The 27,101-nt window shown below is 44.8% G+C and overlaps 1 protein-coding gene across 1 annotated transcript in view; it reads right to left on the bottom strand.

Moving 5' to 3' along the window:
* The window catches only part of LOC115083294 (dynein heavy chain 5, axonemal-like), a 1,259,434-nt gene that overhangs the window by 581,869 nt on the left and 650,464 nt on the right, over window positions 1-27,101 (bottom strand). The window contains exons 46-48 of the mRNA XM_029587102.1: window positions 11,792-11,998; window positions 4,012-4,254; window positions 2,890-3,044 (exon numbers count right to left, since the gene is read on the bottom strand). Coding sequence (XP_029442962.1) covers window positions 2,890-3,044; window positions 4,012-4,254; window positions 11,792-11,998 — 605 coding nt within the window. The remainder of the gene's footprint in view (window positions 1-2,889; window positions 3,045-4,011; window positions 4,255-11,791; window positions 11,999-27,101) is intronic.

Here is a 27,101-nt window from a genome sequence, read left to right as displayed (position 1 = left end):
CGCAACTGTGGGGGGGGGGGGGGAGGGGGAAGGCAGTGCTGTCAGCCTGCCCGTGGGTCTCAGCCGCCACGGGAAGAGTTTATATGGGCATCGCTCCACCCCCACTCCCAGCAAAGCACCGTGACGAAAGTGAAAGCCAGAGCCCTGCTCCCTCCTCCCTCTCAAGCCCACAATCGGATTTCTTAAAGGCACAGGTCTTCCAGAAAGAGCAAAGTAAGCTAGGCAACATGTCCCAAATCTGTTGCAGTGCCTGCCGCCTGCCCTTTGCGAGGGGGGAGGGATGGAGTGTTTTCCTCTCTCTCCCAGACACAACTGGCGTGGGAACTTTGCAAGCTCTTGCGAGTGCAGAGGAAAGACTTAGGTGGGGAGGGGACAAAAATATTGCCCGTTTTAACTGTGTGAGAGAGAAGTGTGGTAATGTGCGCTGAAGGCGAGTGTGAGTGCCAGAGAGAGAGGGAAACTATGTGAGGGATTGTGTATGTGTGTGAGAGGCTTTGGGCGTGCGTGTGTGAGGGACAGAGGGAGATTGTATGTGCAAGAGAGAGAGAGAGGAAGTCTATGTAGGAGGCTGTATGAGAGAGAGATTCTCTACCCCCCCCAGCTCTCCACTTATAGGTTACAGTGGAAGGGGTTCAGTGTAGAGGGGAATGGGAGAGCAAAGGAGTTGGGGCCTGTAAGGATAGAGTGAAAGAGGTCTGAGCCTGTTCCTCTGCCACCGGGGAAGGGGGGAGGGAGTTGGGATGGCAGGACCATTACGCCTCGCAAGATCCCCCTTGGCCACCGCTGCAGCTCCTACCACTGCCGCAGCCTCTGGCCCTTCGTGGTGCTGGGGGGGGGGGGAGGGAGCGGAGCAGAGCAAAGACGTAGGAGGAGAGGGGACAAAACTCTCACCCGTTTTAACGGGCTTAACGGCTTGGACTAAATATTTTACAATTCCATTTCAATGTTTCCGATTGCATTGTTAAATTGAATTTTCATAGATTTCGATTTATTTTCATTTTGATTTAATTATTTCGTGTGACATTTCATTGGAATTGAGCTGTGTCGTTTACCATATCATTCACTTAGTGAGTATAGTTTATGTTTTTTCTTTTTTCATTCTTTTCCATTTCTAGAATGGCAATCTAGAATAGCAATCTAGACACGGATTGCTTCTCACATGGACAATTATATGTTGCGTGTTCTAGAGTCAGCAAACTAGACAATCTCTATATCTGCACAGACAATGGAACAACAAAAAATATTGTATACCCACAAGCATTGTGAAATTAACCATATTCGAAACGTGCGCTCTTTTCTTTCTTTTCCATTTAACCATACTGAGCCACAGCAACGCGTGGCCGGGTACAGCTAGTAAATAAATAAATATGCACACATTCTAAGTCATTAGCATATATATATTTTGATATCATACAAAAACATGTGCCCTGTCAGCATATGATTCTGCTGTTTTAACTCAAAGCCTCTGTTGTGTCTTGTCTGGCTGTCTTGACTAGATTGTAGTTCCAGGAGTAAGAACTGCCCATTGTGTGCCTCTGTACAGCACAGCACACGGTATAGGTGGAGAAGCCCAAACCACAATATGTGATAAAAAAAAGTTAGGGATTTTCTCCCTAAGCTTTGCATTTTTATCACCTCTGTACAGCACTACATATATCTGGTACATGCTATACAAATGATTAATAGAAAAGAACACATCACACCTATTCTCAAACAACTTCACTGGCTCCCCATCACAGCCAGAATTCAATTTAAAACACTCACCCTTATTCATAAAGCCGTCCACAATCCTGACATGCTCTGGTTCTCAGACAGTTTACACATCCGTTCCCCCACCAGACTTACCAGAACGCCCTACACAGCAAACATTCACACTCCTTCTCCCAAACTCTTCCACCTAACAACCACTAAACAACGTGCGCTATCTCTTGCTGGACCCTCTCTTTGGAACTTGATGCCCACCCACCTACGCCTTGAGTCCTGCTCCAAAAAATTCAGACAAAATCTCAAGACCTGGCTCTTTACACGAGCATACACATGAATCCCCGCCCCCTTTTTTTCATCTCTCCACATTCTCCCCCCCCCCCCTTTTTCCATCTCTCCACATTCTCTCACTCCCCTCCTCCCCTCCCGCCCCTACACTCGCCCCCCCCCAGCATAAGAACCGATTTCCCTCCCCCTCTTTATCTCTCTCCCCCTAACATTTTATTGTAAATAATTCACTTGTATATAATTATTTTTATTGCATTTATACAACCATTATATAGCATTCATCTTTGTTGTTTTGCACCACCTTTGTTCCCCCCCCCCCCCCCCCCCCCGGCTCCCCTACCCAGTTCTCTTATCAGTTCAATGTAAAGCCCCGTTGGCTATATTTTTTGTTCCATGGAAACCGATGTGATGTTTCTCCTAACGAATGTCGGTATACAAAAACTTTAAATAAATAAATAAATAATAATAATTTGAATATAAGATATGACATTTGAGAACCTAGCTTTTGGTTTCCATTGCCATGCCATTTTAAATCTTTGCCATTTTATTCCTCACTGCTACTTGTGCCAAATAATTACAAGTCTTGAGATATTAGATTACAACTTCATCTAAAATACTTCACATCATATATTTTAACTTGCTTTCCAAAGAATCTGCTTTTACAAATCACCACAAATATAATTTATTGCTACCAGTGCAGAAAGGGAAAGCAAATATGAAAAAATATTGAAACATATTATTTGCCTCTTCCCCCCCCTCCCCCCAGAAATTAGGCTCTGTTATTCTGTGTATTTCAACATGAAACAAGTGTAAAGATTTGCAATATATCTCTAACAGTGATTTTTTGAATAAATTGCAAAAGATTGTATGTGTACAAATACACACCGCATCATCTACCTTGTTAAAGTAATCTGAAAGCTCTGGTAGCCAGCAACATATGAAGCTAATCTGGTCAGACTTTGTTTTCCAGAACCACCAACACCAACCAACAACGCATTTCCTTGAGGAGTCCGGATAATTCGCGAGATCTTTACCAAATGTATCATTGCATCCTGAGATCAAAAATGGAAAAACAGTTTACAACAATCTGAGCAAACATAGTTACTCTTCAAAGAATTCTAAATTCACACACACTTTCACCTTCCAACACGTCAATGAGCGGTACTCAGTCTTATATGCACTAGTACTGTACTTGTCCTGAGTCAGAATAACTGTGGGTGAGTATGTACTATCTTTCAACATTTGGACAGTCCAGTAATAAAAGACTCTGATTTTTTAGTCATATATACCAGTCAATTAGTTAAAATAATTCTGGGTAATACACAGTGAAAATAAAATGAAAAACGTCTGCTACTGCTAGTAACAGTATGAAACGTGCGCTCATGCCCTGATTATTAATAACAGATTATTAATAACAGTTTGATAGAATTAATATTATGAACAGGTAAATCTTAGCTCATACAGGATAAGCTAAACCTATGGGATTCTGTAAATTTCATCATATAAATATGACAAATAGTAATTTGAAGAGTGCTACTTTACTTTGCCATTGTCATAATTTCTGACTTTGGACAAATCAATAAAACAAATATAACATCTGAATAACTCCAGGCCCCATGGTCTGGAGCTAGTTAACTCTACTGTGTTGGACAAGTGATATCAATTGAAGACTTGTCTACCAACACAATAAAAACTAGCTGTGTTTCTAAATTGCTGTTGAATTCACCCATGTGGTTAGAACAAGTTCAAAGATGAGAGAAAGTTAAAAAAAAAAAAAAAAAAAAAAAAGCCTAGGAGAAGACCTGGGCTGGGGTTTGGGTTTTCATTTTTTGACACATACCAAATCATTAGAAACTGGATATTAATTATCTTTACTAGAAAAGATGCATCACTACAATATTATGTCCTTGGCAGAGGAGTATGGGCACAAGAACGCTTGGGTAAGTTATTTCTGCCTGATCCCTTCGTAATATTCAAGCATATTCCTAAATTTTGCTTTGCACACACACACTGAAGTACCTTAAAAAATACAAGATCCATCCTAGATCCTCTGACAGCTTCATTATATTGTTGCATGAACAAGTCTAGCCTTTCAGATAATTGCTGAAAGGATGGAATGGCCTCATAAATTTTAGGAGCTTCCAGTTCCACATCCTCCGGTTCATCTCCAGTAGCCTCTGGAGCATCACGTAAGAAATCCACAAAATATGATTCTTTAGCAGCACTATCCACTAGGTCCTGGCCATGGTCTTCAGAAGCAACCTATAAACAAACAAAGCCAAATAACTATTTCTATCTACTGACCATTGTATCCACAAGTTAATGGCTTTTTTTTGTATATCAGACACTTTCTTTTTCTCCAAGTGTCTTTCAGGCACTGAGCATCAGAGAAGGAAGACCACTGCCATTCCTGTCCAGAGAATAGTTTAAATAAATGATCTATAAAATATGAATACAATATGCACATGAAATGGAACACTCACAGCACAAGCCGCAGTATTGCAAGATATTTTTCCAACTGACATTTGTATGATTTGAACCTAATAAAAGTAAGGTGGGAGAATTAGAATGTATGAAAAGTTAGATTTTTCATTGGCATCTTATAGACCTGGTGGAAGGAAGATAAAGCAAAGTTGCTTACCTGTGCCAAGTGTTTTCTGAGGACAGCAGGATGTTAGTCCTCACACAAACGTGACATCATCAGATGAAGCTCGATGTGGAAAACTTTGACTAGGCACTTTGAGCATGCCCAGCATACTCTATACCACATATCTATGTGGGGTCCCTCTTCAGTCTCATAACATAGAATTGCGATAAAATAAAATAAAAAATAGGAGAAACCCAACTCCGCAGGGTGGTGGGTGGGCTTGGTGGAGGACTAACATTGTGCTGTCCTTGGAGGACACTTGTTACAGTTAAGTCACTCTGTTTCTCCAAGGACAACAGAATGGCAGTCCTCACACATGGGTGAATCCACAGCTACAGGCTGCTCCCCAACACAAAAGGGGATCAACAGACATCTAACCAGATCCCAACAGGCTCAACAACACTGGTGCTGTTGGTAAAAGAGGGGGAGACAGCCTGAACCTTAACAATGGGACCTAGGTAGGGAGGAGTTGGGTTCTACACCTCAAACAGGTTTCCAGAGGACAGACTGGCTGAACCTACTGTCTCACCATCCATCCCTATCTAGACAGTAGTGGGATGTGAATGTGTAGAGAGAACTCCACATCGCAGCCTTGCAGATCTCCTCCATGGGAACTGCTCACAAGTGGGCCATTGATGCTGCCATGGTTCTGACAGAATGAGCCTTGACATGACCCCCAAGATGCAGTCCCATCTGGGCATAAAAAATGTACAACTATAGGCTGTACAGAAATGGGCATACCATCTATATTGTGTAGGGATGTAAATCGTTTTTCTGATGATTGAAAATATTGAATGGTATTTTCAAACTCGTCAGAAATAGGGAGCTCCCTGAAACCGATAGGAAAACCCCACAAAATTGTTCGTGGGGTTCTCTTATCGTTTTGGGGGAGGGCAGGAAAAATGCCACACAAAACAACCCCTAAACCCACCCGACCCTTTAAAACACATCCTTTAGCTTCCCCCACCCTCCCGACCCCCCAAAAACTTTTTGTAAAGTACCTGGTGATCCAGTGGAAGTCCCGGGAGTGATCTCCCGCTCTCGGGCTGTCGCTGCCACTAATCAAAATGGTGCCGATGGCCTTTTGCCCTTAGCATGTGACAGGGTATCCATGCCATTGGCTGGCCCCTGTTACATGGTAGGAGCAATGGACGGTCGGCGCCATCTTTAAAAATGGCACGGGCCATCAAGCCCAGCATCCTGTTTCCAACAGAGGCCAAACCAGGCCACAAGAACCTGGAAAGTACCCAAACACCAAGAAGATCCCATGCTACTGATGCAATTAATAGCAGTGGCTATTCCCTAAGTAAACTTGATTAATAGCAGTTAATGGATTTCTCCTCCAAGAACTTATCCAAACATTTTTTGAACCCAGCTACACTAACTGCACTAACCACATCCTCTGGCAACAAATTCCAGAGCTTAATTGTGCGTTGAGTGAAAAATAATTTTCTCCGATTAGTCTTAAATGTGCTATTTGCTAACTTCATGGAATGCCCCCTAGTCCTTCTATTATTTGAAAGTGTAAATAACCGATTCACATCTACTCTGAAGCCCTCTCTTGGGGGCTGCTAGGTATAATATGCAGATGAGCTTTACAGTCCTCTTCTGTTGCAAGGGATGTAGGGCCTCTGGAAACTGAGGCTGTGGAATTCAAAGCCTGGATTGCTCACTGTGAACTCTAGCATGCTTTCCCTGGGGCTGATGGGTAGAATATGTAGATGAACTTTCAAGTCCTCTTCTGCTAGCTTTTTATAACAAATACACAATAAGCTTTTTCCTACCTTTGGCTAGCTTTTTGTAACAAATACACAAGCTCTAAGATTTTTCCTAGCTTTTGGCTAGCTTTTTATTACAAACAAACACACACACACATACTAAAGAATATAGCCCAATAGTTTACCTCTCCCCAAAACTTTTTTAAGTTCTAAAATTTCCCAAAGCAATACATACTGATCTTCTTCAGTCACCAGCAAGATGATGCTCTCTTCTCAGATCAACCTCCCAACTACCTGGTCACAGGTAGTTTTGTTTTAATTATTGCCCAGGACAAAAACACTCACAATGGTTTGCCCATTTTTTCTTTGGGTACTTTTTCTGCTAAAACAATATGGGCTGGATTTTAAAAGGGTTACATGCATAAGTTATGCGCATAACCCTTAAACCCCCCCCCCCCCCAGGACAAAAACACTCACAATGGTTTGATCATTTTTTCTTTGGGTACTTTTTCTGCTAAAACAATATGGGCTGGATTTTAAAAGGGTTACATGCATAAGTTATGCGCATAACCCTTAACCCCCCCCCCCTGCACGCGCTGAGCCTATTTTGCATAGGCTCGGCGGCGTGAGTAAGCCCCGGGACACACGTAAGTCCCAGGGCTTGCAAAAAGGGGCGGTCGGGGGCATGGCGTCGGCTTGGGGGCGTAGGGGCGGTCCAGGGGCATGGCTGAGTGCCCCGACACAGCGGCCTGTGTCAGGGCCTGCCGCACCAGCAGACAGCCGGCGCGTGTAAGTTACGACTGCCCGGAGGCAGGTGTAACTTCATGGATAAGGTTAGTAGGGGGATTTAGGTAGGGCTGGGGGGTGGGTTAGATAGGGGAAGGGAGGGGAAGGTGGGGTGAGGCAGAAGGAAAGTTCCCTCCAAGGCACGTTGGGCTCGGCGCGCGCAAGTTGCACAAATGTGCAGCCCCTTGTGCGCGCCGACCCTGGATTTTATAAGATACACGCGGCTAAGCACGTATCTTATAAATCTGGCGTACTTTTGTTTGCGTCTGGTGTGCGAACAAAGTACGCGCGTGCGCTGTTTTTTAAAATGTACCCCAACATGTAGTTTTGAAAAAGAAAGCATTAAAAAGGAAGGGAGATGGAAAGAGGATAGCCAAGGTGAAAGCAGGAAATCTGAAGCGAAGAAGATAGAGCCAGGGAGAGCTACAGGAGGGAGAAAGAGAAAGACAGAGGGAGCACAAGGGGATGGAGGAGGCAAACTAACCTATTAGAATTCATTGAATGTGTGAACAAGTTTTGCCAGTACATAGTCCTAAAGCAAGCAGAAGCAGACTCCTCTTTGGCCTGAATATTTGGAGCCTTTAAAACTTGGCACCCTAGGGCAGTTACCTGTGAAGCCTATATCTATATGACATGCCCCCCAAACAGGTCCTTGTGAACAGTATGTGGACTGCAAAGATCAGGAAGGGAGATTTTGACTTTCTTCTTGGAAATGTAAAAAGCTTGTTTGAGTTTGGGTGTTTTGGATAAATCATAATAGCCCTGCAATTTTGATGAATGGCCACCAGATAGTGGCAGGAGTGTTCAGAAGCCCCGAGATAGCGTTAATGCTTCCTAAAAGCCATGAAGGGAAACTTCCAGAAGTTATTTGTTCTAACGGGCTTTGTACAGAGTTTCCTAAAGAGATTAGGGCTGTTCAGCTTGGAGAAGAGATGGCTGAGGGGGGATATGATAGAGGTCTATAAAATCATGAAACGACTTGAATGGATAAATGTGAATCAGCTATTTATTCTTTTGGATAATACAAGGACTAGGGGATTCCATGAAGTTAGCAAGTAACACATTTAAACCAAATTGGAGAAAAGTCTTTTTCAGTCAATGAACAATTAAGCTCTAGAACTCATTGCCAGAGAATGTGGTTAAGGCAGTTACTGTAGCTGGGTTTCAGAAAAGGTTTGGATACATTCCTGGAGGAGAAGTCCATAAACTGCTATTAATCCATAGGGAATAGCTACTGCATGTTGCCAGCATTAGTAGCATGGGATCCATGTAATGTCTGGGTAGTTGCCAGGTACTTGTGACTTGGATTGGCTACTGATGGAAACAGGATATTGGGCTTGATGGATCCTTGGTCTGACACAGTATGGCATATCGTATGTTCTTATATTCCTTTAAGAAGTGGGAAGTTGAATCCTCTTGAGGGAGGGAATTTAGGACTATAAATATGGGATTTTAATTTTGGAAAAAAACTTCACCATGGAATAGGAATGAAGGGAGTAGCCAACCAAGGCTGATGGGTCTTGGGACCTCCCAAAGGGAAAGGCCTAAAGTGACTGAGGACTTTCCTCTCACATGGATTTAGTCTAAGACCTGGTTTGTAGTCTGTGTAGAGAAGCAAGAGAAGAGAGAGGACTCTACAATCAGTGGAGGACTCAAGGAGGAAGAGATAGTTGCATCTATTGCATGTAGGGAATGCCAAGAATGTTCTCAGCACTGCAAGGGACACAGAGTTCAGGACTAAAAAGAGTGGGTACCTGGCTGCCAAATGAGAGTACCTGATTTGGAGATGGCAGATAAGAAGAGAATCAAGTTGAGATATTATCTACCTGAAATACAAGCAATATATTTCAAAAATATATGGTGAAGGAATGTTAGTAGGGTATAATTTGAGAGTGGAAAGGTATTGTGAGATTTATGTAACTTGTTGATCACTGTTGGATTAATATTTTGTACTTGATAACTTGGCTGAAAACCTGTGAATTTTGATAATATCAAAACCATTTTACTATTTTCTAAGTGTTTGACATATATTGGTGTGGATTTAATTGTGGCTTAACTACCAGTGATACCCATAGAGATAGCAAGGAGATGATTTCAAAGTGGGGAAGCTCTAGGAATTTGCTTCCCTGCCCCAGTGAAGAAAAGCGTGTGCATCCTAGCTGCCTTGGGTGGTCCATGACACCATCTGTTTAATTGTTTGTGTTTCTGAACCCTTTCCAAGAGACTGGCCCTTAGCTACCATGAATGTCAGACCCTCTCAACTTTTTTATGTGGAGGGGTAAAGGGGTGGGAGGGTTACATCTAAATCTGGACATGTACTCATAAGAGACTCTTCAGTAAACTAAAAAAAAAAAAACCAACATGTGATAGGAGGCATTGTCTTAATGTGAATTGGTAACTGGTTAAAAACCTGGTTAAAGGAAACAGAGAGTAGGACTAAATGGTTAGTTTTCACAGTGGAGAAAGGCGAATAGTGGAGTGCCAACAAAAATCTGTCCTGGGATCAGTCCTGTTCAAGTTATTCATTAATGAGTTAGAAAGGGGAGCAACGAGTGAAGTGGTCAGATTTGCAGATAACACAAAATTATTCAGGGTAGTTAAAACTCAGGCAGATTGTGAGGAACTATAAAAGGACCTTACAAGATTGGAGAGCTGGGCATCTAAATAGAGAATGAAATTTAATGTGGAGAAATGTAAAGTGATGCACATAGCGAAAAATAATGCAAATTTTAGGTACACGATGATGGGTCCCATGTTATGAGTAACCACCCAAGAAAAGGATTGTTGACAGTACATTGAAATCCTCGGCCAAAAAAGCAAACAGATTGCTAGGAATTATTTAGAAAGGAAAGAAGAATAAAAAAGAGAACATCATAATGCCTCTGTATAGACCAATGGTGTAGCCACACCATGAATATTGTGTGCAATTCTGGTCACCCCATCTGAAAAATATATAGCGGAGTTAGAAAAGGTATAGAGAAGGGCAACAAAAGTGGTTAAGGGATTGGAACAGCTCCCTTATGAAAAAAGGCTTAATGGGTTAGGGCTCTTCAGCTTGGAAAAGAGACAACTGAGGGTGGGATATGTCTGAGGTATTCAAAATCATGAGTGGAGTAGAACAGGTACATAGAGAACGGTTATTTACCCTGTCAAATAACACTAGGACTAAGAGACACTCTTTAAAGCTAACAGGTAGCAGATTTAAAACAAGCTGAATTTCACACTACACACAATCAAGCTGTGAAATTCATTGCCAGGGAATGTAGTCAAGGCCACTGTCATAGCTGGTCTAAAAAGGATTTGGACAAGTTCATGAAAGGTATTACCCACTTGTCACAGGGAGTAAACAGCAAAAAACGGAATCTACTTTTAGGGATTGGCCACTGTCAGAGACAGGATACAGGGCTGAATGGAACTTTGGTCTGACCTGCAAGGCCCATCTTATGTTTTTAAGAAGTATGGGAGTGGAGAGGGAAAAGAAATGGGGAGAAAATGACAAGTGGATATTATATTTTATTTATTTATTTGTACAGTTTTTATATACCGGTGTTTAGTCATTTGACCATCACATTGGTTTACAATTATACAGGAAGAAGGGGGTTATAAAGTCACAGGGAGCAAGAGAGACAAAGAGAGATGGAAGGTTGGGAAGAGTTAAGAAATAGGCGGGAGACAGAAGGCTGGGAGGGGATAAAGATAGCTGGGTGAGAGTGAAAAATAGGAGAGGGAAGGCTGAGATGGGTTAATGGTGGAACAAGATGGGAGACAGAAGCATGAGAGAGAAAAAATATATGAGATGCAAGAGAATGAGAGGTGCGAACTACAGATAGATGGAAGAAAGGCAGCAAGGAGAGAGCTGGGAAGAAAAGAAACTTGCTAAAGAAAGAGGGAGAGCTGAAAAAAAGGATTCATACAAGGAAAAGGAAAGAAAACAAGGAAAGGAGTCAGGAGAGGAGAAAGAACATTAGAGTTTGGCGGAAAATGTAAAAAGATTTTTTTTTTATTTTCAATTTAAACATCTTCATTTTTCTTCATTTTTTTTTCTAATTGACTGAATGTGTGCTGTGGAGCTTCTTCCCAGGGTTGCTACAACCAAGTGGAAAGCTGCAAGGTATATATAAACTGCCCTCTACTGCTGCCTCCCCCACATCTAACTCACCATCACTCTCTCACCCCACCACCAATTTTTCACAATCGAGGATTCCTTAAAATCTCTGCAATGCCAGGACCCCACCTTTCCCCCTGCTGGATACACTTCCAAAGTAAGAAGAGGTAGGTGCACATGGAGACTCACAGTTGCTACATTTGGGCAATGGCAATCAACCAGTAAACATTTTAGGAGCTGAGCTGTTAGCAGTGGTGAGGCAGGCCAGGCAGAAGGCATCAGCAGCAGAGAGAGTGAGGAAGAAAGCTGGGCAACATCTGTGGAAAACAGGGGGAGAGGAAAGGGCAACAAATTCTGAAGTCATCCAGGACAGCCAGAAACTCTGCACTGACCTTCAGGAAGTGCTCATCTTTACCAGAGTCACTCACTGCAATATTGCATTGGATGCTACAGTAGAAACAGATATAGGAAAGAAAGAACATTTTCTTCATTGTGTTACAGCTTTTCATCCTCCTCCGAGAACATCCTAGAACATTCACAAACCTTATTCATCATGCTCTCAAACCAATCTTTGTCCTTCTGGTTGATAAACCTGTCTGCTATAACACGAGTGCATTCATGCTGGAAGAGGGCCACCATTATGTCAGTACTCTGACAGACTTCAGCAGTAACGTTAAGAATACCCTGCCAGATGCGGCTCAGGTCTCGTAAATTGAAGATATAATGGAATTTAGCTGGAGTTGGTAACATCTACAAAAGAAAATGACAATTTATAAATAGGTCCAATTCAAACTTTCCATTCAAATGTGTGTCTTATATACTATCACATTACATGCTGGAAAAACTCTTCTCCACTGGTGATGAATATACAAGTCCAAAAAAAATCTCAATGGAACACATATAAAATTAGGAAAATCTACAGTACATTGTGGCAAATTTTTTTTCAGCAAAGCTAAATGCTGCCAAGTATGTTAGGACTATTGTTTATAATTGAATACAAAGTAACTGCTACTTTCAGAAACCACATTCTATATCTATCTTTGGTTAGCCTTGAATCTATTAAGACATTGTGCAACAATCTGTGGCCTAGATTCACAAAGCCACGATATGACTACAATGCTCATTAAAAAGCATTTAACATGCATTAATGACTACATATTGTGAGCCATAGACATATCATAGCAATATCATTGGACATTTGAGATATTGCACAATGCTTGGGCCTGAAACCCATCCCTATTACAATGAACTGCTTTGCATGGCATTTGTATGCATGAATTTTGCAAATCCATGCAAAACAGATCATGCATACCTAAGCCTATGCTAATAAAATAACATGGCTGACTTAGAAAAAAATCAACCCCATTATTTCATTACATTTGAGGGAGGTATTTCCTGCAGGAGCTTTGGGACACTAGCACAGGTCCCCGATGGTCTCACAGGAAAATTTAAAGGGCCAAGTGGCCCTAATCTCATCCTCTATGAGTGCTCAAACCGGTCCTAGGGGCTCCCCTAGCCAGTCGGGTTTTCAGGATATCCCTAATGAATATCCATTAGAAATATTTTGCAAGTGTATTTATCGGTTTCCATTTTCCTGACTGCTGGCACTTTTTTTTTTTAATCTTTAGTTCCTCCTATTTAATATTGCAACAATATTAAGTAGGAGGATGTACACAAAATCAGTATTCTCTACTTTTCTGTACAACTTTTGGGAATGCTCAGAAATTAATGCACATTTATTTTTTTGCATTTCGAGTAACTAATAGCCTCATCAACATGCATTTGCATGTGATGAGCGCTATTATTTTCACCGCACGTTGGACACAACCCACGTCCAACTGCGGGTTAAACAGTGCGCTCGGCTGAGCGCACTGTATTGCATCAGCCCCTTTGTAAATAAGGACCTTAAAGTCTGATTCATCAAGGTTATTTCCCATTGGCACAGAATGAGAGAAATGCCTTGGGGAATCAGGCCCTAAATTTGTACCTGAGGCAATGGATGATAAAATGATGCAGTAGGAGATTTGAACCTTTTTTTTTTGCTGGTTTGTAGCCTGCTGATCTAACCCCTAGGCTACTCCTCCGGGAGTAGAGTCCAGCCCTACTAGGAGCCCACTCTCTATCACAGAAGATTGTTGTGTGTTTCCTAGTACATGCCATCCCAAAGGATACTGACACAGCTAATAAAACTGAGAAAGAGGCACTTTTGGATTGTTTATTTTTGTGCAAAGATTATCTGGAGAATTTTTGTTGTGAATTGGACTTATATTATTTAGTTACAGTAAAGTTTTGTTGAACACCCAACCAGAGTGTCCAGTGCTTTCATTCAGAGTCAAAGGTGCCCTCAAGCAAAGATATGCCAAGTGTGAGTACTATGGATCCAGAAAGTTTAAAGGAAGTGAGCCTAGGAGGATGGGCACAACACACAATATATCCTCCTAATCACTAGTGTTGCGACTATCCAATCCCGGAAGTGGATCCTTGGCCGACCGGCCAGGAAGGACGGCCGGGAGGCAGAACACACACTGGGCTGACGAGGCTTCACCTGGAAACCCGTGATCCCTCCAGAGGAGCTGTAGGAACCCAGGTCGCTAGGGCTTAGGCGTCTTCACCCTGGAAGTCCGAGGTCCCCCCAGGAGGAGCCCGTAGGGACCCGGACTGCTGGGACTTAGGCGAAGTACTGATTTACCCAGGAAGAGTGTGAACCGGAATCAAGGCTGGCTGCAAGCAGGTTGAGTTGGAGTCACGGAGCGGAGTCAGGACTGGAGACTAGCAGACGGAGTCGGGGTCACAGGCAGAGGTCGAGGCAGGCGGCAGGCAAGCGGAGACGGAGTCACGGACCGGAGTCAAGGCAGGCGGCAGTCAAGCAGAGTCGGAGTCACAGGCTGAAATCAGGGCAGGCGGCAAGCAGGCAGAGTCAGAATCACAGGCTGGAATCAAGGCAGGCGGCAAGCAGGAAACAATGATCAGGCAAACAGGATACAAGGCAGGCAGGCAGGAATCGGGAACCGACGGAACAGGAGGCAACTAGCACTTCAGGAAGTGACCTCGTTGCAAGGCAAAGACAGAGTCCCCGGGTCCGGTTTAAATCCCCCTTACTGGCATCTGACATCATCAGGAGGCGGCCTCTGACATCCGGGACTGCAAGTAGAAAACGGCGGTCCTCGCGCAAGCGCGTGGCACTTCAAGGGGGAGGAGTCTTCTGGGCCTCTCAAGCCGCTGCCATGCGGCTTGAGAGGCCCAGGAGCCGGTGGTCTTCAGCCGCTGCCACGCGGCTCGGGAGGCTTGGGGACCGGCGAATCGCGGCGCTTTAGGAAGAGGTAAGGGCCCGGTCACTGCCCCAGTGACCGGGATCGCAACAGTACCCCCCCTTTTACGCCCCCTCCTAAGAGGACCAGGTTTTCCAGGATTGTCCAGGTGATAGTGGGTCAGCAGAGACTTGTTAAGAATATTCCGTGCCGGTTCCCACGAGTCCTCCTCCGGACCACAACCTTCCCAGGCAAGTAAGTACTCCCAGCGCCGACTATGGAAGCGCACATCCTTCACCTCATGTACCTGATAAACCGGATCTTCAGGTGCTGAAGCGGATACCTCATCTTGAGTGATTCGATGGAAACGGGAGTACACTACAGGTTTCAAGAGTGACACATGAAACACATTGTGGATGCGTAAGGTAGAAGGCAGTCGAAGCCGATATGAAACCAGACCTATACGTTCGGCCACGGGAAATGGTCCACAAAACTTGGGAGCCAGCTTGCGAGAACGACCTGGAAAGTGAAGATTCTTGGTGCTTAACCAAACCTTGGACCCAGGCAACAATTCAGGGCCTGGACGTCGATGACGATTTGTAGTCTCCTGCGCTTTTCGAGCGGCAGTAGCGAGTCGTTGTTGAAGCAGTTTCCAGAGTTGATGAAGTTGCGCGGCCACATTTTGAGCCGCTGGTGAAGGAACCTCAACCGGAACTGGAACAGGAGGCCTGAGATGTCGTCCAAAGACAGTTTGGAACGGAGATTGCCCTGTAACTGAATGGATGTGATTATTGTAGGCGAACTCGGCCCATGGGAGTAAGGAAACCCAATTATCCTTACGTTCCGAAATGAAGCTCCGAAGAAAAGTCTTGAGAGAGCGATTCATCCGCTCAGTCTGTCCATTGCTCTGTGGGTGAATCGCAGTGGACAAATTCAATTGTACTCCGAATTTCTTGCAAAGAGCGCGCCAGTAGCGGGCCGTAAATTGTGGTCCACGATCGGAGACAATGCTCTGCGGAAGACCATGAGCTCGGAAGATGTGCTGAGTGAATAAAGCTGCTAGTTCTGGTGCAGAAGGCAGTTTGGGTAGCGGAACCAAATGCACCATCTTAGAGAATCGATCCACGGTGACCCAGATTACCGTGTTACCATCAGATGGAGGTAAGTCCACCACAAAATCTGTGGCAATATGAGTCCAAGGTTCGGTGGGTATTGGCAGAGGATGAAGAAGACCCCAAGGTCATCCAGTAAGCGGTTTCTGTCTGGCACAAGTCGGGCATGCCGCCACATACTCTCGCACATCCCGCCGAACTCGTGGCCACCAGTAGTATCGGTTCAAATGGGTTAATGTTCTCTCCTGACCGGCGTGACCTCCTGTGAGGGAGTCGTGGGCCCATTCTAACACCCTTCTACAATCCCGTCGAGGAACGACCACCCTTCCTTGCGTGGATGCACTGGTGCTAGCAAGGAGAACTCGGGCCGGATCGATAATGTACTGTGGAGGGTCATCTTTTTCTTCAAAAATGGTGTTTCGCGATAAGGCATCAGCCCGGACATTCTTAGAGGCAGGCCAGTACTTAAGAATAAAATCAAATCGGCTGAAGAAAAGAGACCACCTAGCTTGCCTGGGATTAAGGCGTTGAGCTTGTGCCAGGAACTCGAGATTCTTATGGTCAGTGTAGACGGTGACCTGATGCTGGGCTCCCTCCAGCCATTGTCTCCACTCCTTGAAAGCTAATTTAATGGCCAATAGTTCTTTATCACCAATTCCGTAGTTGCTTTCCGCGGGAGTGAACTTTTTGGAGAAGTATGAGCATGGTAATAACTTCCCCGTGCTGGAGTACTGAGACAGAACTGCCCCTACGGCCACACTAGAAGCATCCACCTCAACTATGAACGGACGCAAAGGATCAGGATGGCGTAAACATGTCTTCGTCAGGAACGCCTCCTTTAGGTCCTGAAACGCTTGACATGCTTCGGGAGACCAATGTCGAGTATCTGCCCCTTTTCTAGTTAGGGCCGTCAATGGTGCTACTAAACGTGAATATCCAGGGATGAAGTGTCTGTAAAAGTTCGCAAAACCTAAAAAGCGCTGCAAGGCTTTCAATCCGATAGGCTGTGGCCATTTCTGGATTGTTGACACTTTTTTGGGGTCCATGTTGAACCCGGTAGCGGAAATAACATATCCTAAGAATGGTACAAAATCCTGTTCGAATAAGCATTTCTCTAGCTTTGCATATAGGTGTTGCTCTCGGAGAATCTGGAGTACTTGTCGTACCTGGCGTCGATGGGACTTCAAGTCCTGCGAGAAAATAAGGACATCGTCCAGATACACAATGACACAAGAATACAATAGTTCACGAAGAATCTCATTCATGAGATACTGGAATACCGCTGGGGCGTTGCATAACCCGAATGGCATAACCAGGTACTCATAATGCCCGTCCCGGGTATTGAATGCAGTCTTCCATTCATCCCCGGGATGGATCCGGACCAGATTGTAAGCCCCCTGTAAGTCCAGCTTGGTGAACACTCGAGCTCCCTGAAGTTTGTCAAGCAGCTCAGGAATTAATGGTAGCGGGTAGCGATTCTTCTTAGTAATGGTATTCAAACCCCTGTAGTCAATGCATGGTCTGAGGGATCCATCCTTTTTAGCCACAAAAAAGAACCCCGCCCCTGCAGATGATTTAGACGGTCGGATGAACCCTTTAGCGAGATTCTCACGGATATACTCAGACATGGCTTTTGTCTCAGGTTGAGAGAGAGGATAAACCCTACCTCGTGGAGGCGTGGTCCCAGGAAGCAAGTCTATAGCACAGTCAAAGGGGCGATGTTCGGGTAGAATCTCCGCTTTTTCCTTAGAAAAGACGTCAACGAAGTCTGCGTAAGGAGCTGGGAGTGAAACTCCAACATGAGCCAATGGAATGGGTGGAACCGGCGTGGACCTGATGCAGGACTGGAGACAATGTGAACTCCATCGAGTAATCTGAATATCATCCCAGCAAATCGTTGGTGAATGTAACTGCAACCAAGGAAAACCGAGGACAATTGGGTGCACTGACCGCTCCAGGACCAAAAATGAGATTGTCTCTTCGTGTAATATTCCGGTTTGAAGTATCAGTGGTTTCGTGAAAACAGAGATACTCCCGGGCAAAGGAGTTCCTTGGATGGAAGTAACCCGTAACGGTGGGTCACGAGGTTGCGTGGATAACTGAAGTTGCTGAACTAAAGTCTGGGTGATGAAGTTCCCTCCGGCTCCGGAGTCAATAAGAGCTTGAGTTTCGAAGGAACCCCCGGGAAACTTTAAAGTTACAGGAACTGTACATTGAGGAGCAGCGTTAAGACAGCCCAGAAGACACTCCTCCGCTTCTTCTAGGCTCGAGCGTTTTCCGCCCTTTCTTTACATTGCGACAGGAAATGACCCTTTCCGCCACAATACAAACAAAGGCCCAGAGACCGGCGACGGCGTTTCTCCTCCTCCGTCAAAGAAGTCCTACCTAACTGCATGGGCTCCTCGGGAGAGGCCTCAGCGGAAGCCCCCGTGGATCGAGGAGTGGACACCAGCGGCCTCGAGAAAGCGGGAGCCAAAGGCGCCATACGTCGGGGAGGACGTACCTCCTTGGCCCTTTGCTGCAGACGTTGGTCTATGCGTCCAGTGAGCTCGATGAGAGCGTTAAGGTCTTCGGGGATGTCTCGGGCTGCCAGAACATCCTTGATTCGACCCGCTAAGCCCTCAAGGAAAATCCCGCACAGGGCGTCATCACGCCAGCCTACTTCTAGCACCAGCGTGCGAAATTCCAACGCATATTCAGCCAACGTGCGGGGCCCCTGTCGGAGCTGTAGTAATTCTGAGGTTGCCGAAGTCTGACGAGCGGGTTCATCAAACGCTGCTTTGAAATTAGCCACGAAGTGGTCCAAATTGGAGAGAGAAGTGTCGTTTTTCTCCCACATCGGGGATGCCCAGTTCAAGGCCTTACCGTCTAGTAAGGAGAAGATGTATGCCACCTTAACCGAATCGGTAGGGAACTGATTTGGAAGTAAGGCGAATTGCACAAAACACTGGTTTAGAAACCCACGACAACCCTTAGAGTCTCCCGCGTATCGAGAGGGAGCGGAAAGCTGCGTGGGTGTCTGCAATGCGACGACCGGAGCGGCCACGGGTACTGGCACTGGAGCCTGTGGTTCAGTATCCATGCGAGTTGCCATGCGTTCCACAGTGGCAACCAAGAAGTCCAGTACTTGCTGCTGTTGCACCAGCCGTTGGGCGAGCCCCGGAATGGCCTGGAGACCAGCGAGGTCTGCCGGATCCATGGCCTTGCAAACTGTTACGACTATCCAATCCCGGAAGTGGATCCTTGGCCGACCGGCCAGGAAGGACGGCCGGGAGGCAGAACACACACTGGGCTGACGAGGCTTCACCTGGAAACCCGTGATCCCTCCAGAGGAGCTGTAGGAACCCGGGTCGCTAGGGCTTAGGCGTCTTCACCCTGGAAGTCCAAGGTCCCCCCAGGAGGAGCCCATAGGGACCCGGACCGCTGGGACTTAGGCGAAGTACTGATTTACCCAGGAAGAGTGTGAACCGGAATCAAGGCTGGCTGCAAGCAGGTTGAGTTGGAGTCACGGAGCGGAGTCAGGACTGGAGACTAGCAGACGGAGTCGGGGTCACAGGCAGAGGTCGAGGCAGGCGGCAGGCAAGCGGAGACGGAGTCATGGACCGGAGTCAAGGCAGGCGGCAGTCAAGCAGAGTCGGAGTCACAGGCTGAAATCAGGGCAGGCGGCAAGCAGGCAGAGTCAGAATCACAGGCTGGAATCAAGGCAGGCGGCAAGCAGGAAACAATGATCAGGCAAGCAGGATACAAGGCAGGCAGGCAGGAATCGGGAACCGACGGAACAGGAGGCAACTAGCACTTCAGGAAGTGACCTCGTTGCAAGGCAAAGACAGAGTCCCCGGGTCCGGTTTAAATCCCCCTTACCGGCGTCTGACGTCATCAGGAGGCGGCCTCTGACATCCGGGACTGCAAGTAGAAAACGGCGGTCCGCGCGCGCGCGTGGCACTTCAAGGGGGCGGAGTCTCCGGCGGCGTCTCCCTTGTGGAGACGCCGCTGCCATGCGGCTTGAGAGGCCCAGGAGCCGGCGGTCTTCAGCCGCTGCCACGCGGCTCGGGAGGCTCGGGGACCGGCGAATTGCAGCGCTTTAGGAAGAGGTAAGGGCCCGGTCACTGCCCCAGTGACCGGGATCGCAACAACTAGAATGAACATCAGCACTGTGGGGTGAAAAATTTAGTTTGGTGACAAAAGTGGCCCTGGGGACAACCATATACCCCTGAATTCTGGGAGGTCCCCAAAGAGTGGATGGCACCTGAACAAGGACCTGAGAGCATCCATGGAGTGAATTTGGATAATGGTGAAGAGAAAAGAGATGTTTTACAACTTTAGTGTGGATTGGAAGGTTTCAGCAAAAAAAAAAAAAAAAAAAGCACATAAGATTACCAATGAGCTCATCATGGGATGACTTGGCAGGAAAATTGCACTAAAAGAAGGAGAAGAAGTTTAGTAGTGTGCATGTATGTGACATCATTCAGCCCATCATCAGCGTTCAGCTATTCAGCAATTATAAAGCAGCACGACTGAAAGGCACAGCCAGATTAGCAGGAATCAGAGTGTTTGACATCCCAGAGTTTAACACAAGAGGAAGAGCTGTTTCAAGTGTAGCAGCCAAGGCCTGTAAACTGGCAGTGAGTCTGAGTATCTTGGGAGAGAAAATCATGTACAAACCTTCACCACCAGCACCCGTCCTTTCTTACAAGTTGGGCTGGGAGTTTCCCCTGCACCTTTGGGAGTCTTTTTTCCAAGGGGTTGACTGTATTTGTTTCTGGTGAGGTGCATAGTGACTGGGGTGGCAGAGTGCACTGAATGCATGCATTTCAGCAACTGCAATCAGTGGACCTCCAGTATTATCACTGTGCCAATGTTCATGGAGGTAGATGTGAGTGCCTTTCTGGCCCCACCAGTTAATAATCGATCCACACATAGTAAGCATGTTGAAGAGAGAGAGGCTTGAGCATCAGAAGGGTACCTTCCTTCCCAGTGGAGTCGGAGGGGAGCCAAGGGAGCAGCAGCAATCACAGGTGTGGATAGGATAAGACCTCCGCTCCAAGCATAATGTCAGGACTCCAATTTAGTCCTCTGGCCACTGGTGAGGAGAAGTTCATATTGCTGCTAGTGCCAGTACCCTGCCAACTGGGGGGCTGGATGTTATAGTAGAAAAGATGATGGAGGAGGTCACTCTGATTTCCACCAGCAGGGTGGGAGATCCCTCATGGGCTTAACAAGTGGATGCCACAGAGCATGCAGCAGAAGAGAAAATTGAGCGCAAGCCCATGAAAGGGAGGCCAATCTTCCAGAGGTCTTTATAGTCAGCTAGGCCTTGGGTGGAGTCTCGGAGTCATCTGCCTACCCTCCACCCCATCGAGAAGGAAAGGTATACCTGTTCCTCTGATGAGGGATCTTCGAGTTCCCGGTCCTCATGGAGAAATGAAAAACAGTAATGGCTAGAGTAAAGACTCTTGAGAATGGAACATCACTGTCAGTTCTAAGTATGCTAAGGATCACTTTACTGTGGTCACTCCCCATGCAGGAGGTCTGCAGGATAGCGATGGAGACCAAAGTCTGTCAATCCAGTTTTAATCTGGAGAAGAGTCTTTTGGAATCAGTGAGTCCCCTATATCATCACCTAGTGTGCCTTGGGAGGAGAAGTCTTTCACCATTAGTGATTTCACGTTACCCAACATCAGGCCAGGGCAACTGACAGACGAAGGGTTAATGGATCTCCCACTCACCAGATCAGTATGAGACTAATCATGGGTGGTTCCTAGTATGTTGGAAACTGGGCAGAAAGTTGCTTGTGCAACCCAAGCTGAATAAATGGTGTGGAGGAATGTCAGGGCCCTTATGGATCAGTATATGTGATGAACCATGTCATACAGCACAGAGAGTAGTAGCTATAGGAGCACACAGACCAGTACCTCCTAAAAGACTCCACAGACCCCAGGTTTGTCTGCTCCCATCCAGACTATTCTAGGAAGTTGAACAGACATGTGGAAGATATGAGAAGGGAACAGAAATATTTATAAAAATGCAGCTGTCTACCATCTGAGGGATGGTATCATACTTACATATCAGATAGAGTGCCTGTTGTCTAATGGTACCACTGTAAAAAACAAAAGCAAAAACACACCCTGTTGATTATGATCTGGCCCCTTTGGACAGTGAAGAAGAGGAGGGATTAGAGTAATGTCCATGTTCCAGTATAAGTGGATGTAGGTGAACTTTGCTTTTTTGCTATTTGTTAACTACTGAACTGTGAGTAGTGAAGAAAATTGTGACTTTATTTTGTTCATTTTCTAGAGGGAGGGTGTTTTCTACCTCAATGAACAGTTTCACCAAGCAAGTAGATGGTCTGGTCAGGAAGTGGTCTAGAAGATCTAAAGGCCCAAGAATAGGCAAGAGTTATGTTGTTTCCAGTTTGAAGGATGGGAATGAAATATTGTTTCTGCCATGCAGACATGTATTTGGCTTGTAAGAAAATTTAAAAAAACCCCTTCCTATAAAAATCTATAAAATGCTAAAAATGCCAAGAATGGTGTTTTTTGTATTTCTTTTGATGATCAGTATTCAACATACTAATTCGTTTTCAGCTGGGACTCTCCACATCCATGATCCTGTCAACCTTTAAAGATTTGCAGTGCCAGTTTTGCAGTGCCAGTCAGGTTCTGGACCTTCTGTGAGAAATAATAAAGACATGTGTTTTAGGTTTATCAGGCGTAAGGAGTGCTGCAGCTCTACCATGTGGTTATAAAGTGAAATTGGTTGTCTGTAATCCTGCTTTTAGTTGTCAAGGGATTATTAATTTAGAAAAAAATCTGTGTCAGTGTCTCTGCCATCAGATTTATGTTTTTTTGGTGGGGCAAAGTGTAGAAACATCTAGATCTCTACCATCCAGTTGGACCCTAGCTTAATCCCTAGGCTAGGATTTAGTAGTTTGCAAACCATCCTGGCAAACACCTACACAGAGACTTGTCTGAATTGGTCAGCAGTACACTATAAAAGAAGGCTTTGCACAAGGAGCAATGTGACTTTTTGTGGGTTTTGTTCAGTGTTGGGTTGTAGTTTTTGAATTATCCTCATTGTTGTGCCCCACAACATAATACGGGGGAAGTGGCATTCTTTTGGAGAGTTTGGAAGCGTAGTATGGTGACTGATACCTATTTTAGGCTTCACAGCAAAATCCAAGGGAAGAAATTTTGCCCTGGCCAGTACCCCACAGTCTGGAAAGAATTGTCTTAGTGAAGTGGAGAAGATTTTTGAAAGACGTTTGAGAAGAGCTGTATTGTGTTTTCCTTTGGAGATTTAGGCTAAGTTTTTTGGAACCTGCTCCTGCCTGAGGAGGAGTCATTCCTGCCTTGGAGATAAGGACAGGTACTGTGAATCTTTCTGTCTAGCTAAGGAGGGGACAGCATGTGACCTGACAGCAAACATCAGAGAAGAAGAAAGCAGCATTTTTGTAGAGACTTTTGTTCTGGTAATTTTGGGAAGAACTCTTTTGCCAATAGTTTCTCCTCGTGGGATTTTGGCTTTTTGAACACTTTTGTGACTTTCTATCATCAGAAGTCCAAGATTTTACCATCAGTGATAGGAGTTATAGTACATTTTTGTTGAACACCCAACCAGATTATGCAGCATCTTTCATTCAGAATTCTTGGATCCAAAGAATTTAAAGGATGTGAGTGACTATATATTGATACCCATCCCTGTGAGCTTAAGTCCCTGGAGAATTATCTTCCTCCCCGCTGGGATGAATGGACTGTGACTATGGTGAGAAAAGGGACTTTGGCTAGAACAGTGGCCCTGGGAACAGCTGTGTGCCCCTGCATTCTGGGAGGTCTCTGAAGAAGGGGTTACATATTGAAGACAGGAGCCATCTTGTGACTGGATAGGCTAGATAGACTTAGAGCTGGGCTTCCCAAATCTGTCATGGGGATCCCACAGCGAATATGCATGAGATAAATTTGCATATACAGAGTCTCCATGATACGAAAATGTATCTCATGCGACCAAAATGATAAAGGGGATGGAACAGCTCCCATATGAGGAAAGGATATAGAAGTTAGGGCTGTTCAGCTTAGAGAAGAGACGACTGAGGCGGGATATGATAGAGGTCTTTAAAATCATGAGAGGTCTAGAACGGGTAGATGTGAATTGGTTATTTACTCTTTCGGATAATAGGACTAGGGGGCACTCCATGAAGTTAGCAAGTAGCATATTTAAAACTAATGGGAGAAAATTCTTTTTCACTCAACGCACAATTAAGCTCTGGAATTTGTTGCCAGAGGATGTAGTTTGCGCAGCTAGTGTAGCTGGGTTTAAAAAAGGTTTGGATAAGTTCATAGAGGAGAAGTCCATTACCTGCTATTAACAGAGAATAGCCACTTTTATTACTGATAACAGTAGCATGGGATCTACTTAGTGTTTGAGAACTTGTCAGGTACTTGCTGGGCTTGATGGTCTGACCCAGTATGGCAATTTCTTATGTTCTTATATTCATTGAGGATATCCTGAAAAACTGACAGGCTGTGGGGTCCTCAGAACAGGTTTGAGAAGCTGGAGAGCATATGCTATTCTGCTTAGATAAGGAATGGATCATTTCACTCTGCTAATACAGAAGATTTTTTAAAATACATTACTCTTTTTATTTTAAAATAGCATAAAGTGTGTGTCTTATAGAAAGTGTTGCTTGAGATGTCACAACTTACTGTGTATTCCTGTTGTCAGGTATGTGCTACAGATTTCTTATCAAGCTCTGCTTTACTGTCTTTGGGGATGAATGAACAATTCATGAAACCTAGTCTTATTCTCTGGTATGCAGATTTGCACATGATTATGATAAAGTTCATTATATGAACTTCTGTCTAACAAATACAGTACATAAACATTGGAGCCCTTTTTTTCCTATAGGAAAATAGGCATGAAAACTGAGTCAGCTGGTGACATCAGGTACTAAGCCATAACAGGCAACTTTAAAATGCTTGATGATATCACAATGTGATCTGACCTCCTGAGAGTTCAAATGAATTGAAATAAAACTGGCCTGTTTCTCTATAGGAAATAGATTCTTTTTAAATTTAATTGTAAGGGAAAACCAGGCAGGTTTATCTTGCCTGGTGTACATAGCATTGGTACCAATGGATGCCCTTGGGAAGTGTTTTATTGCTGCTTGAGCCAGGGATAGGTGATAATTTAGTAGGGGAAAAGTGATATAGATGAGAAGGGATAGGCGAAAAGTGATTGGTGGGGGTCAAGGAGTAATTGTTGCTAGAGAAATTAAGGGATTGGATTGGTTAGGGGAGTTGGGGATTTAGAGAGAGTGGGAGGTGGGTACAGAGGACAGTTTGAGCTGTTTGTTGTCCACCTTAATCTCCCCTTGAGAATCATAGCAGGGCTAGTGTCAAGGGCAGAAGTAGATAAACATCGGGTACAATCCCCCTCCCCCCCAAAAAAAAAAAAAAAATTCTGAATATTGGTGTTGCTTGGATGTGCATAATAGTGGTGGAGGGATAGGCTGGCTGGAAAGGGCATGATAGCTATGTGACAAAGAAGATTGGTCCGGCATGGAGGAAGGTCAGACATGGTCCATATTGAAGAGGGAGGGGGCAAAAAGCACCTCTGGTGTCAGTAGTGGTAAGCAAGGCAGCAAGTGGTACAAGTGCGCCGCATCTCAAAAAAAAGATATATTTGCGACGGAGAAGGTACAGAGAAGCACAACCAAAATGATAAAGGGGATGGACTATACTACGAATAGTGCAATATATGTTGTGGATCGCCAATACAGCGAAAACGAATGCACACCCCTAATGGATAATACTCTGTAGATCACACTTAGTAAATTTAAAATGTATTATCCACTAGCTGTACCCAGCCACACGTTGCCGAGGCTCATTCTGGTTTAATTTTACAATGTGCATTAGCTCTGCTCCGGCCGTCCCAACTCCCTCTCCCCATTCCCAGGCAGTGGACGGACTGGCTCGGCGACTCTTTTACCCTTTCCTCCTCCTGTGTGTAACTGTCCGGCAGTCCCTACACCCTCCCCCCCTTCCCCAGCGGCGGAGGAACGGGTTGAGTCGTTTCTCGGAGCTCGTTGACGTTGCTCAGTCTGGTTTAATTTCACAATGCGCATTAGCTCTGCTCCGGCTGTCCCAACTCCCTCCCCACTTCCCCGGTGGTGGACAGACTGGCTTGGCGATTCTTTTACCCTTTCCTCCTCCTGTGTGTAAGTGTCCAGCAGTCCCTACTTCCTCCCCCCTTCCCCAGCGGTGGAGGAATGGGCTGAGCCATTTCTCAGAGCGGTGACTCATCTGCCCTTTTCTCCTCCCCTCTGTGACACCCAGCACGTAGTGCAGAGATCTATGATCCACACATGCGCGGTAGAGCTGCTCTCTACTGCGCATTTGCGGTCCGTCGGTCAGAGCCCATTTATATTGTAGATAGCGTGTGTTGCTTTTACGTCCAACAGATGGTGCTGTTTTTCCCCAAAATCATGTTTTTACCTGTCACAGGTGTGACATCTATATAATATAGGTATATAAAAACACGCGTGAAATCGAATGCAACGTTGTGTCAAAATTTCAAAGCAATCGGTGAAGAACTTTTGGAGATTTAAGTTTTTGAACAAACGAACATTTACATTTTTATTTATATAGATTTATTAAAGGTTTCTTAAAATTCTTTATAGAAATATATGCAATTCCTTCATGTTATATATGTTTCATTTTTGGAATCTTTTCTGATCTACCTTCATGTAGTCATGCAAAAGCAGATATCTAATCAGTTTGAGATTGTTGCTGGTACATTCGTTTTGTTTTCCTTTATGGGTTTTTGTTTTCAAGTTTGATAAATTGGTACCTATGGGTTATTCCATTTCTTGTTCTTGAGGTTTTTAGTTCATTTGTACATTGGGTAACTTTGCAGGTATTGGGTTTTCAGACTATCATTCATTATTTAGATGACTTTTTATTTGTTGGTGTAGATGGGATTGATATTGAATGATTCTTGAATTTTTTCTCAGTCATTGCAGAGTAATTTGGTATTCCTTTTAACTCGGGGAAAAAAGTGAGGATCCAGTGTGAGTTTTGAACTTTTTAGGTATTGAGATACAAATTAAGGTGCAGAAGTTGTGGTGCTTGGTGGAAGAGACATGTGGTATGGTGACTTTGAAATATATGCAGTCCTTCATAGGCAGTTTATATTTTGCTTGTAGAGTTATCCCTATTGGTATCTATGGCTGGAATACAAAGAAAATATCACTTTATTAGATTTTCAGCTGATATGTGAAGATTTGATAGTATGACTAACATTTTTATGTGATATTAATGGTGTGGCAATCTGAGGCAATGGCAATCTGAGGCAATTTCTAATTATGATTTGGAATTTTGTTCTGATGCAGCAAATGGAGTAGTTTTTGGTCTATACTGTCATGGAGCATGATGTGCTGCAGCATGGCCTGAGGAATAGAGAAGATCTAGGATTACACTGTTTTAGAGTTATTCCCTA

This window comes from Rhinatrema bivittatum, chromosome 2 (genome assembly GCF_901001135.1).
Source record: "Rhinatrema bivittatum chromosome 2, aRhiBiv1.1, whole genome shotgun sequence".
Taxonomy (NCBI): Eukaryota; Metazoa; Chordata; class Amphibia; order Gymnophiona; family Rhinatrematidae; genus Rhinatrema; species Rhinatrema bivittatum.
The sequence above is the reverse complement of the archived record's forward strand: the minus strand, read 5'-3'. Positions and strand labels throughout refer to the sequence as shown.